Source organism: Eucalyptus grandis, chromosome 11, assembly GCF_016545825.1.
Source record: "Eucalyptus grandis isolate ANBG69807.140 chromosome 11, ASM1654582v1, whole genome shotgun sequence".
Taxonomy (NCBI): Eukaryota; Viridiplantae; Streptophyta; class Magnoliopsida; order Myrtales; family Myrtaceae; genus Eucalyptus; species Eucalyptus grandis.
Window position 1 is genome coordinate 41,844,448 of NC_052622.1, and position 11,018 is coordinate 41,855,465.

Sequence of the window (11,018 nt, forward strand, 5' to 3'; positions counted from 1 at the left end):
AATGCAAAGATTAGTGAAGAATGAAATTCTTCCAAATTTGGATTTTACTGACCTTGGAGTGTGTATTGATTGTATTAAAGGTAAACAAACAAAGCACACTAAGAAATGTGCCACAAGAAGCACAGAGCTTCTTGAGATTATACATACTGACATATGTGGTCCTTTCGATGTTCCATCTTTTGGTAAGGAAAGCTATTTCATAACCTTTGTTGATGATTTTTCACGTTATGGTTACATTTATCTATTGCATGATAAGTCTCAATCAGTGAATGCACTTGAAGTGTATATTAAAGAGGTTGAGAGGCAATTAGATAGAAATGTGAAAATAGTAAGATCGGATAGAGGTGGTGAATATTATGGAAAATATGATGAATCGGGACAATGTCCAGGTCCATTTGCTAAATTCCTTGAAAGACATGGCATTTGTGCTCAATACACAATGCCAGGTACACCACAACAAAATGGTGTAGCAGAAAGGCGTAACCGTACTTTAATGGAAATGGTTAGGAGTATGATGAGTCATTCATCTTTACCCTTATCTTTGTGGATGTATGCTTTAAAGACTTCTATGTACTTATTAAATAGGGTTCCTAGTAAGGCAGTTCCAAAAACTCCATTTGAACTGTGGACGGGAAGGAAACCTAGTTTACAACACCTGCATGTTTGGGGTTGTCAAGCAGAAGTAAGAATTTACAATCCACATGAAAGGAAATTGGATTCAAGAACGACCAGTGGTGAAAGATAGGCGAATGCGTCACGCATGTGTAGGCGCGGCAAAGGGAAGATTAGGAGAAACACCTCTAATCGGACCGGTTGCTTTTGGCCTTTCTTCTTTTAATTTCTTACTCTCTTTTTCTTTTTGCGTTTATATATATATATATATATATATATATATATATATATATATATTTTGCGTTTGGGCAAAGATGCGTACTTCGTTTCTGTTGCAAGTCTCTTCTTGATGCTCGACATGCGAATCACGCTGGAATGCATTCCATTAACATTATTGAGAGGACTTCCTGTGCAATTTTCCTGTTTTGCTTTCATCTTGACTCAAAGTCGCCAGTCTATTATTTGCATCTTCTTCCCTCCTCTCTTCCATTTCTCAATCATCTCTCTGCTAAGAGTTTCACTGCAGACCATGGTTTTACTCTGCAGTCTCCCTTCTTTCTTCCTTTCCTTTTCCTTCGTTTTGCTATTGCCATTCTCAAACTTCATTGCTCAAGCTCGAGATTATGATCATCCAACCGCCATGCTTTCAACACAGTGGACGATTAACGCAACAGCTAATAACTACCCCCAATATAGAGATGGATCGGTCGTGCAGGAAATTCTATTCCGAAGCTCAGGAGTTACTGCCTACTACTCCTGCGGCTTCTATTGCAAAGGTAACTGCACCTCTTACCTCTTTGCTGTTCTAATCGTCCCAGTTGCCCGTTTTTTTGGAATAGGAGTGGGCGGAAGTCCACGAGTAGTGTGGTCTGCCAATCGAAACAATCCCATAAAGATTGGCGCGACGTTGGAGCTCACGCTTGAAGGCGATTTGGTGTTGAAAGATGCTGATGGTACGGTTACTTGGTCCACAAACACTTCTGCAAAGTCCGTTGTAGGCCTGAACTTGACAGATTTGGGGAACTTCGTATTGTTTGATAAGGACAATGCGACAGTTTGGCAGTCCTTTGATCACCCAACCGACTCACTTGTCCTCGGACAAAAGTTGAGGCATAGGCAAAGATTGACGCAGAGTATTTCCGAGACAAATTGGACCGTTGACGATATGATTACGTTTTCCGTGAATGACGATGGTTTATCTGCTCAAGTGGAGACTAATCCTCCTCAAATCTATTTCAACTACAAACTTGACACTGGGGATACAAGTTTCAAGATTTCATATGTTGAGTTTGTAAATGGAAGCTTGTCTTGGTTCTCAAATTCTACCTCGAATGGGAGCTTGTTTTCAATCCCTTCAGCATCTTCAACACAACACATGACGCTAGGCTTAGATGGGCATTTGAGAGTGTATGAGCCTGGGGGGGGGGTAGAACTGGACGATCTTTTCGAAGGGTATGTCGATGACTGTGCCTATCCGACGGTGTGTGGGCGATATGGAATTTGTTCCAAAGGGGGATGTAGTTGTCCGGCTTCAAGTGGGGGCACGACGAGCTACTTCCAGCCAGTAGATGATAGGCAGCCTCAACTTGGGTGTTTCGAGAATGGTCCGTTGTCTTGTGGGGCTTCACAACAACAAAGTCTTCTAGAGCACGAAAATATCGAGTATTTCAGTTTGACTCCAAATCTCAAGCATATAGATGCTTCAAGTTGTAAAGAGGCTTGTGCAAAGAATTGTTCATGCAAAGCAGCTATATTTCAATATGAATCGAATCGCACTAACGGCAGTTGTTACTTACCAACTCAGGTATTTTCACTTATGAACATTGACGAGGCAACAAGTCCTTATAATTCTACTGCTTTCCTCAAAGTACAAAATTTGACCAATGAAGCTTCTTATACTTTAGTTGACAATCCTATGAGCAACCGTCTCCCTGTAATACTTGGGTGTAGCCTTGAAGCTCTCTTTGCCATGATGATTTTGATTGTAGCCATAGTTTTGTTTGTTCAAAAGAGAGATGATAATCAAGCAGAGGAGGATTACCTTGATCATGTACCTGGAATGCCTACTAGATTCACATATGATGATCTAAAAACCATCACAAACAGATTTGATAGAAAGCTTGGCGAAGGTGGTTTTGGTTCTGTTTTTGAAGGTACTCTAAGGGATGGCACAAAGGTTGCAGTAAAACGCCTTGATGGTTTTGGGCAAGTTAAGAAATCCTTTCTAGCCGAAGTTGAGACTATTGGCAGCATCCATCACGTGAACTTGGTAAGACTCGTGGGATTTTGCGCTGAGAAATCCCACAGGCTCCTTATCTATGAGTACATGTTGAATGGGTCTTTAGATAGATGGATCTTTCACAAATCCAATGAATGTGTTCTCGATTGGCAACAAAGGAAGAAGATCATTCTTGATATAGCAAAAGGACTTAATTATCTTCATGAAGATTGCAGACAGAAGATAGTTCACTTAGACATTAAACCCCAAAATATCCTTTTGGATGAAAATTTCAATGCTAAGGTTGCTGATTTTGGGTTATCCAAGTTGATAGACAAGGACCAAAGCCAAATCATTACAACCATGAGAGGAACTCCTGGTTATTTGGCCCCTGAATGGCTAAGTGCAACAATCACTGAAAAGGTCGATGTGTACAGCTTTGGCGTGGTTATCTTGGAGATATTGTGTGGGAGAAAAATCTTCGATCGCTCTCTCGGTGAAGAAGGCATGTATTTACTGAGCCTTTTTAAGAGAAAGGCAGAAGAGGAACGATTGCTGGACATTGTGGATAAGTCTAGTGATAACATGCAACTAAATGGATCGAATGCAGTGAATATGATGAGGATTGCCACATGGTGCTTGCAAGGAGACTATATAAAGAGGCCTCCCATGTCCATGGTCATCAAGGCATTACAGGGTATCGTGAAAGTTCAAGAAGACTTGAATTATGACTTCTCTGCTCAGCCTTCCAGTGGTGGAGTAGTGAGATTCGATCCCATGGACGTCGAATTTAATGCTACCGCTACATTACTACCCTCAATCTTAAGTGGTCCACGATGACGCAGCAAATTTAGAAGAACTTTTCTTCCCAATATGTCATGTGGTAGAAAATGTGGACGATTGAATTTTTTGGTCCGTGAGGACTCCGACTTGTCATTCTCTTTTTCAGGCCAAGGAAAAAGCCTGTGGCATGATATCATTTCTTGTTTTCACTTTTGCCAAAAGGATTGAATAGGTTAGGATTTTGCAATTGGGTTTTATTGCTTATGTAGAAACCGTCGTGCTCAAGTTTATTGTGTGCTAGCCTGGGGAAAAAGCTGCTAGTAATGTCTTTTGGTAACTTTACCAAATCATGGATCCAAATTTGATTTGCTTTTTGGTTCCAACACCTGAATCCTTCGGGTTTAATGACTACCTTCCATGTCTTCCTCATTTCAAGCTTAATGGGCTATTTTTAGTTCGTTCTGCCAGCGCACAATTAAAACCAATACAGATAATAAGAGAATTTCATCATTGGTAATTTTGGATTTTTCCTAGTGACTCTTAATGTATCCTAGATTAATAATATTAATTTCCAACTTCTTAAGGATCTGTCGAGGTTGTTCCGAGGCATATGTTTGCCAAAGATAGAGAATCGGGATGTTTGGGCATTCAAGATTCAACTTTCCGATCTTAAAAAAACACTAGTCATTCTCAATAACCTTGGCTTTTCCACTGTCTTTAATCATCATGATCCAAGCATGCTGAGAAGCTTGTCCGGGTTTTATTTGGTCCCGCAACTGCTCGCACAATTAATGAAAGTTCAAAGCTATCTGACGTGGCCCGCTGCCATGCCGTGGCACCTCTCGATTGGATCTTATCGTGGCAGGTCAACAAACCAGAGCCCACGTGGAGCTCATCCATTGGCCCGAGCTACGTGTAATCTCTTGCAAAGTGCTCCCTCTTCCCTGCACAAACTCACTAGCGACGGAACTTCTTCGCTCGGAGTCGCGATGGTAAGTTATCACGAATCGCACAGAGAAACGATAATCAGTACATAATATTCCCAAAACGTAAAAGACAAGACAAGAAAACCAATGCGATTATGAAAATAAAAAAGATACGCACGCAGAAAGAAGGCTGAGAGGAAGAAAGAAGATGACATACGGTACATGACTTCCCGAGACATCTCGAGCATAACATAAGACTGTTTGCAATGCAAAAGCATCAGAAATACAGCATATTCAATATCAATAAACAGTGGTCCATTTCTTTCTTTACAGTAGCCCGAACTGGATCCAGCTCATAAAAGAGGAGTTAACTCTTGTTTCACAGTCTCGGCTCGCCATGCAAAAAAACAAGAGTGTAAAGAGACACGGCAGCATTCTTTTCTTCGCTTGTTTCCCCCTAAAAGATGTCAAGGTAGTCTCCATATAACTATGAAGCTCAAAGTAAGAGACAATTACGTAATGCTGTAACATTTTCTTCCTGACAGTTCAAGCAACAGATATTGGACAAATGGAGAGCGAGAAGTGCATACAGCCACACGGAGAGGGCTCATTAATTCATTAACATTAAGGAACAGAATACCAAGACAAAAAAAAAAGTATAAATATTAGAGAACGCCTAGCCACACTAAAAAACCCTTGCTGCTTTAGTTATGAGTGAATCAAGGTTTACTGTGTAAGATTTTGACTTAGTGACTATTTTTCATTTCTCTTTCTGGAGAAGTAAGCTGTTGAGTAACCTGATAATGGAATTGACAAACTCATCACAAGTTACATAAGGTATAACAAAATTTCCAAATACCGCTCACATTTTCATTCCCTGTAAGATTGGTACATCTATTCTCCATGAGAAGCACGTAGTATTAAGTACGTGTTCTCAAATATTGACAAAACAACCACCAAAAACCCACCAGCAGAGATTATCTTTTCTTCAAGTATGTGTGTTTACTAACTCAAACGGACGGAGAAACTCCTAGAAAGGCGGAGCCTTGTGAACATAGTCAACTGGACTTCCTAGATACAACCATCGTCAAGCTAAGAGAAAACGCCGCTGCAAAATTAGTTTAGCCAAAATCTGACGAACGATGCTTTGAGAAGTCATAGCTAGACAATTGTATATATCCTGCAATCAAGACCATATGCACCTCCATAAGGGGTGATAACTATCTCATCTCACAACATCAGGCCCCTTGATTTTGAATTAATGATCACACCGATACAAAAGCCAATCGCTCATTGGAAACTCAATTGTATCTCACAAGGCCCTCTAACAGGGAGCACGCCAGGAAAGCATTATTCCACTTCTTGTTAAAGGGTTACTAACTCCCAGTCCTCAACACTACAGGTAGGGGTGTTAGGAACCGAACCGAAAAATTCGGTTTTTTCGGTTCGGTTCGTATTCGGTTCGGTTCTCATTAAAAACCAATATTTTTTTTATTGGTTTGGTTTTTTTCGGTTAACCGAACTGAACCCAACTGACAAACCGATAAAACCGTTACCCAATCGCTCATGGGAATTGGATTGTTTTTTCCTTGATTGTTCATGTTTGGTACAGCAATTTTGAGTTTGATTTTGCGGCGTGTGATTGGAATGCAATCTATACGAATTGCTGAAACTGCCACTTGAGTGTAGAATTTGCATTTAACAGAACCATATCGCTGCCAGATTGGCCATTTTCAGTTCATTCTTGATCTGACATGACATGGGTAGATCACAATCTTTATGCTGACCGCGGCATTCGCATTATCAAGCGTTGGGTCATGTTGCTTCTATTGATGACCAAGTAGAAGTCCCTCTCCTGTCATTTGCATTGCAAACTTTCTTTTCCTCAGTACCGATAGGTAGCTTAACTATACACACTCAGTGAAGACCCAAGAGTTTTAAGATGGACTTGCTTTCTGGATCATCTAAGCAAGTGCCCATGCATGTCATATCTCTTCCAATCCTCATTACTGAAAGTTCATGACTTTGGATAAATCTTCCTCTAGTATACCAGTATAGGCTAATCAGAGTGGCACTCCTACGAACAATCGAATTTGATAGGGCACGAATTTCTGAAATGGAACTCGTTCAAGAGTAGAGTTGCTACTCCTTCCCAAGACATAACTTGCGCTTTTAGAGAATTTGAACTCTGAAAATTGCAGCGATACGGCCATTTAATTCTCAGGCAATTTTTCTGTGGGAGCTTTTGTTTTCTCTATGACATTTGCAGTTCTTTAACTGCAAAATGTGGACGGTCCGGATCGTATGGATTATCAAACTGAGCAATTACTTCAGAAGAAAAAGGTCTTCGTGGTTCAAAGTAGCATTTTTAATTCTTGAAGATATTTAGCTGGGATTTACTTTGAAGGCATTTTGACTCCTTGCTTGCATTTTACATGCTTACTGTTATATGACAGAACACCTAGTATGTTCCTCTGTGTGTTGTCATTCTCTCATGTTGTTCACGTCTTGGTTACGTTTGAATTACAGGCTTGGATGTCATAACAGCAATCGCTTCCATTCCTACGTACAAACCCTCCGAGATTATCCGCCAACTCAATGACTTGGCGTACAAACCCTCTGAGTATATTTACATTTGCTTTTCTGTTGGATACAGAGGAGGTATAGTCCAAATGTCCGAGGATTACACATGCAGATCCATACCAGGTGAAAATAATGTGTACAGGATTGGTTCTTCTGTCTTACATATCACGAGTTGGCTCCCCAAATAGGCGGACAAAATCATTGTTGATATAACAAGCTTAATTTGAAAAAGACTTCAAATTATTGCCATGTAACTTTGATGTTTTCTGCCCTCCAGCATGCAACATCTTCAAAACTAATATGCATGCACGTAGTGAAGCCCTTAATTGGCATAACCCACAAATTCTCTATTTTCAGATGCTTTAGGAGCAAATCTTTATCTATCTTATTTTTAGTCCTCTGGGAATTTAGTTCTCAGTTGCTTATAGGAAATCTCCTCTGTCTAGTTCAACTGGTATTTTTCTTGGTTGTTTAGCGGTTGAATAATGTTATATTTTAGCTGATCAATTCTAGTGGTTACTATTAAAAATGGTCTATCAATTGCGAGTATTGATCATTATGAGCGAAATGCCTGTTTCAGCTAGCGGGAGTTGTTGCAGTAGAAGTCACTGGAGGTCCCACAATCGACTTTGTTCCCGGAAGAAAGGTACTTTGTTTTAGTTGTATGTGAGCAAGATAATTCTTACGAGTGCCTTATTCATTAAGTTTTTTTTTCTATCTGCAGGATTCAAGAGTTTCTCCAAACGAAGGAAGACTTCCAGACTAATTTAGATTATTTTGAGTTGAACAGGAAAAAAACGAAAAAAAAAAACTAAAAACTAAAAAAAACAAATGCAAAAACCAAAAACCAAAACCGAAAAACCGAACCTTCGGTTCATATTTGGTTCGGGTCTCATTCGGTTCGGTTTGGTTTTTCAAAAACCGAACCAAACTAAACCATTGACACCCCTAACTACAAGAGAGTGTCGCCACAATACATGGAACTTCCACAGGAGTGCACGCAGATCTGAAGGGCCAGGGCTAGTCAGCAAAATCCTCATTCTCATTGTAACAGGCTTTCCTTCAAATAGCGGACGGTAGTAATGTACAACTAGAACCCTGTGGAAAAGTTAAGTTGAGTTGTGGAGATCTATATTGATCAGAGGAAATCGGAAAGTCCTACTATAATAAAGATCAATTGATATTCCAGGAACCAGACCATCGAAAAACACTCCACGGAAGCAGGGCACCATAAAGTCCAGAAGATGGGATCACACAATCAAATTAGGTAGCTTCTTCAATCACCTGATAAATCAAAAAAGGGCCTGCATCATCATTTGCAGTTCAGAATGTAAATAGCAAAGGCTATGACTAAGCTAAAATTAGTCATCAACATCTAACTAAACAAAGACCCTCTAAAATAACTACCAAATGAAGTAAAATGAAGAGTACATAACCTGTTTCGTTCTGGAAAAATGAAGAGAAGGCTGCATAATCTCTTAAGCACCTGTTCTTATCAACTCAACATAACCGAAAAGGGTACTCAGACAAGACTTCTCAGAGAGATAGAGAGAGAGAGAGAGAGACTCATGTAGGTGGATGCTACACAATCCAAGAATCCTCACCTGCATATGAAGACACGTCCTTCCAAATTCTCCATATAACAAGAGCCAAGCAGGAGAAATCATACCACCTGTACCCAACAAAACCTGCACAATAGAAACAGGCAAACCTAGTCGATGCCAGAGGTAATTCAATTTAACTCTAGGTCCCAATGGTATCAAGCCATCATACTTGCAACATTAAGGCTGGGAGATACTATAAGCCTAGTCTACGCACTATGACACCCTCTGTCATTCTCCTTTTGATAACTTCAGTGTTTCTGCAACTTTACATTCATCAGGCATTATGAGAAACTAGATCAAATGTACACTTTTATGTGCATCATAAAACAATGGTTAAGTAAAAATTATGTCCACTTTAATTGATATGAATCTGGTAGATAACCAGAAAACCATAAGCACTGGACAGGTACTTATTATATATAATCATTGCAATATGCTTGTTGGCCTATGTGAAGATGTTAATATACTCTCAAGCCTAAGAGAAGGACTTCCTATACGAGTATCTAATTGGTAAAAAATGTCCATATTAGACAAATAAACCAGCAGATGTTCAGAAAAAAGGCACAAATGGGCATTCTTTGTGTGCAATAGGTGCTACTAATTTTAAGGCCTCTTGGAGGTAACATGATATTCTGAAGCCTGCGCAACTGGCTTTCTATGTGAGTAATTGATTGATCATCGTCGCCACTGATTTTGCATAGAGACACCAAAAAGAAATGTTAGACGGAAAAAAATAGAATGAATACTACCGGTTGTCTTAATCAACACATTTCCATTTTTGCCATCAATCTTCAGTTTAAACATTCCCATGACATCTGAAATGATCATTGCGTAAAGTAATCCTATTGTAATGTTAAACCCTCCCCACATAGAAACCTTCCCAGTATCAATGATCCACCACCCTGGCTACTAGGGGTGAGCATGGTCCGGGTTGATCCGGGCTACCCTCTAACTCTAGGACCAACCCGTACAGTGTCAGTTCTCAATTTTTAGGACTGAGGACCGACCTATTGAGCCTAGGACCAAGGACCGGACCGATCCAATGGGTTCGGTCCGGTTCCAGTCAACTTGGAAGCGATCGATAATTTTTTTCATCTTGTTTTTTATATTCCCTAAAAAAGTAAACCTACAAAAGTATCTCAATCAGTGTATGAAATTGACAATGTGGCATATAAGACGAAAAAAAGTATCTTAATAATTTTTTTTCATGTTGTATGAAATCATGCATATACATAACTAGATCAAACGCAAAGCTTCCTCGGTTCTTCTCCAACAGTAGATAAGCCACTAGGACAAAGGAAAAAACGGGCCTAACTCCACGGTCTATCTAAATGCCCGCATTCTGAAATTGCAAGAGCCAAAGTGATTTGAATAGAATATATAGCGCTCATCCCGCTCCCGTAAACAAATTTGTGCGACACTAGTCCATCAAAAATTCAAACAAACTAGTCAAACTAGCGTATGATCCTCAGTAAAATCAGTTCCTTCACAAAAAGCAAATCGAACATCCAACTCTGCAAGATTAGGAACATCTATCAACAATATGGCATTGTGCAACTAAACTATAAATATCAATACATATTCAGCAAATTTAATATGACACAATAATAGAAATTCCGTACCTGCTAACCGCTTATCGAGATATAGGACAAGATGGGAAGTTCTTGTAATAATCTATCTTTAATATTTGTAACACCATATGCAAAAGTGTTTTCCTGCATTTGATCATATAGAGTCCACTTAACCAAAAAATCAACTTCACACCACTTGACTAGCATTTGATCATGTAGAGTCCAATCAACCAAAAAATGAGCTTCACACCACTAGCAAATCACCGTAGTAACTACAGTACTACTCTTCAAAACTCCTACCATTTGACACAAATTGAAAAGCAAAGTGCAGCTGAAACTCATTAGTAAAATACAATTAAACCATAAAAAGTTCAAAATACTTAATATAAACCATGAATATATAACTTCACATCTTGTTAATTCACTTGAACTTCTAAACACCTGAAAACAAAACAAACGACACATAATTAATACTCAACAGAAGTTTTAAATTGAAATTACTATTAGTGCTATTGATAGAATATCTCACCATATATATTCATTCAATGTGCAAGCTTTATTTATTGATGGTAATCTCCTCGGTAAGACAATCCATATCTAAAAAAAAGAATTCATTCATTAGATCTACAAACGAATTAACAAGGAAAAAGAAATATGCATAATTTAAGCTTACCCAATTCAAACTTTTCAGCATTTTCAAGACACTCTTCAACATTAATAG

The 11,018-nt window shown here is 39.2% G+C and overlaps 1 protein-coding gene and 1 long non-coding RNA gene across 2 annotated transcripts; one reads left to right on the forward strand and one right to left on the reverse strand.

Moving 5' to 3' along the window:
* The first annotated feature begins 1,033 nt into the window (after nt 1–1,033).
* Nucleotides 1,034–3,964, forward strand: LOC120289550 (G-type lectin S-receptor-like serine/threonine-protein kinase SD2-5). Its single transcript, XM_039304601.1, has one exon. The coding sequence runs from the start codon at nt 1,142–1,144 to the stop codon at nt 3,668–3,670; it is 2,529 nt and encodes an 842-aa protein (XP_039160535.1). The 5' UTR covers nt 1,034–1,141; the 3' UTR covers nt 3,671–3,964.
* A 4,225-nt stretch (nt 3,965–8,189) lies between these two features.
* LOC120290061 lies at nt 8,190–8,991 on the reverse strand. Its single transcript, XR_005547936.1, has 2 exons — nt 8,727–8,991; nt 8,190–8,406 (listed from the first exon to the last, which is right to left on the reverse strand). It is a non-coding gene; the product is annotated as an uncharacterized LOC120290061 (long non-coding RNA).
* Between the last annotated feature and the right edge of the window lie 2,027 nt (nt 8,992–11,018).

What these genes read in the sequence shown, in the direction of transcription:
- LOC120289550 (XM_039304601.1), top strand. Translation starts at nt 1,142, where the DNA reads ATGGTTTTACTCTGCAGTCTCCCTTCTTTCTTCCTTTCCTTTTCCTTC.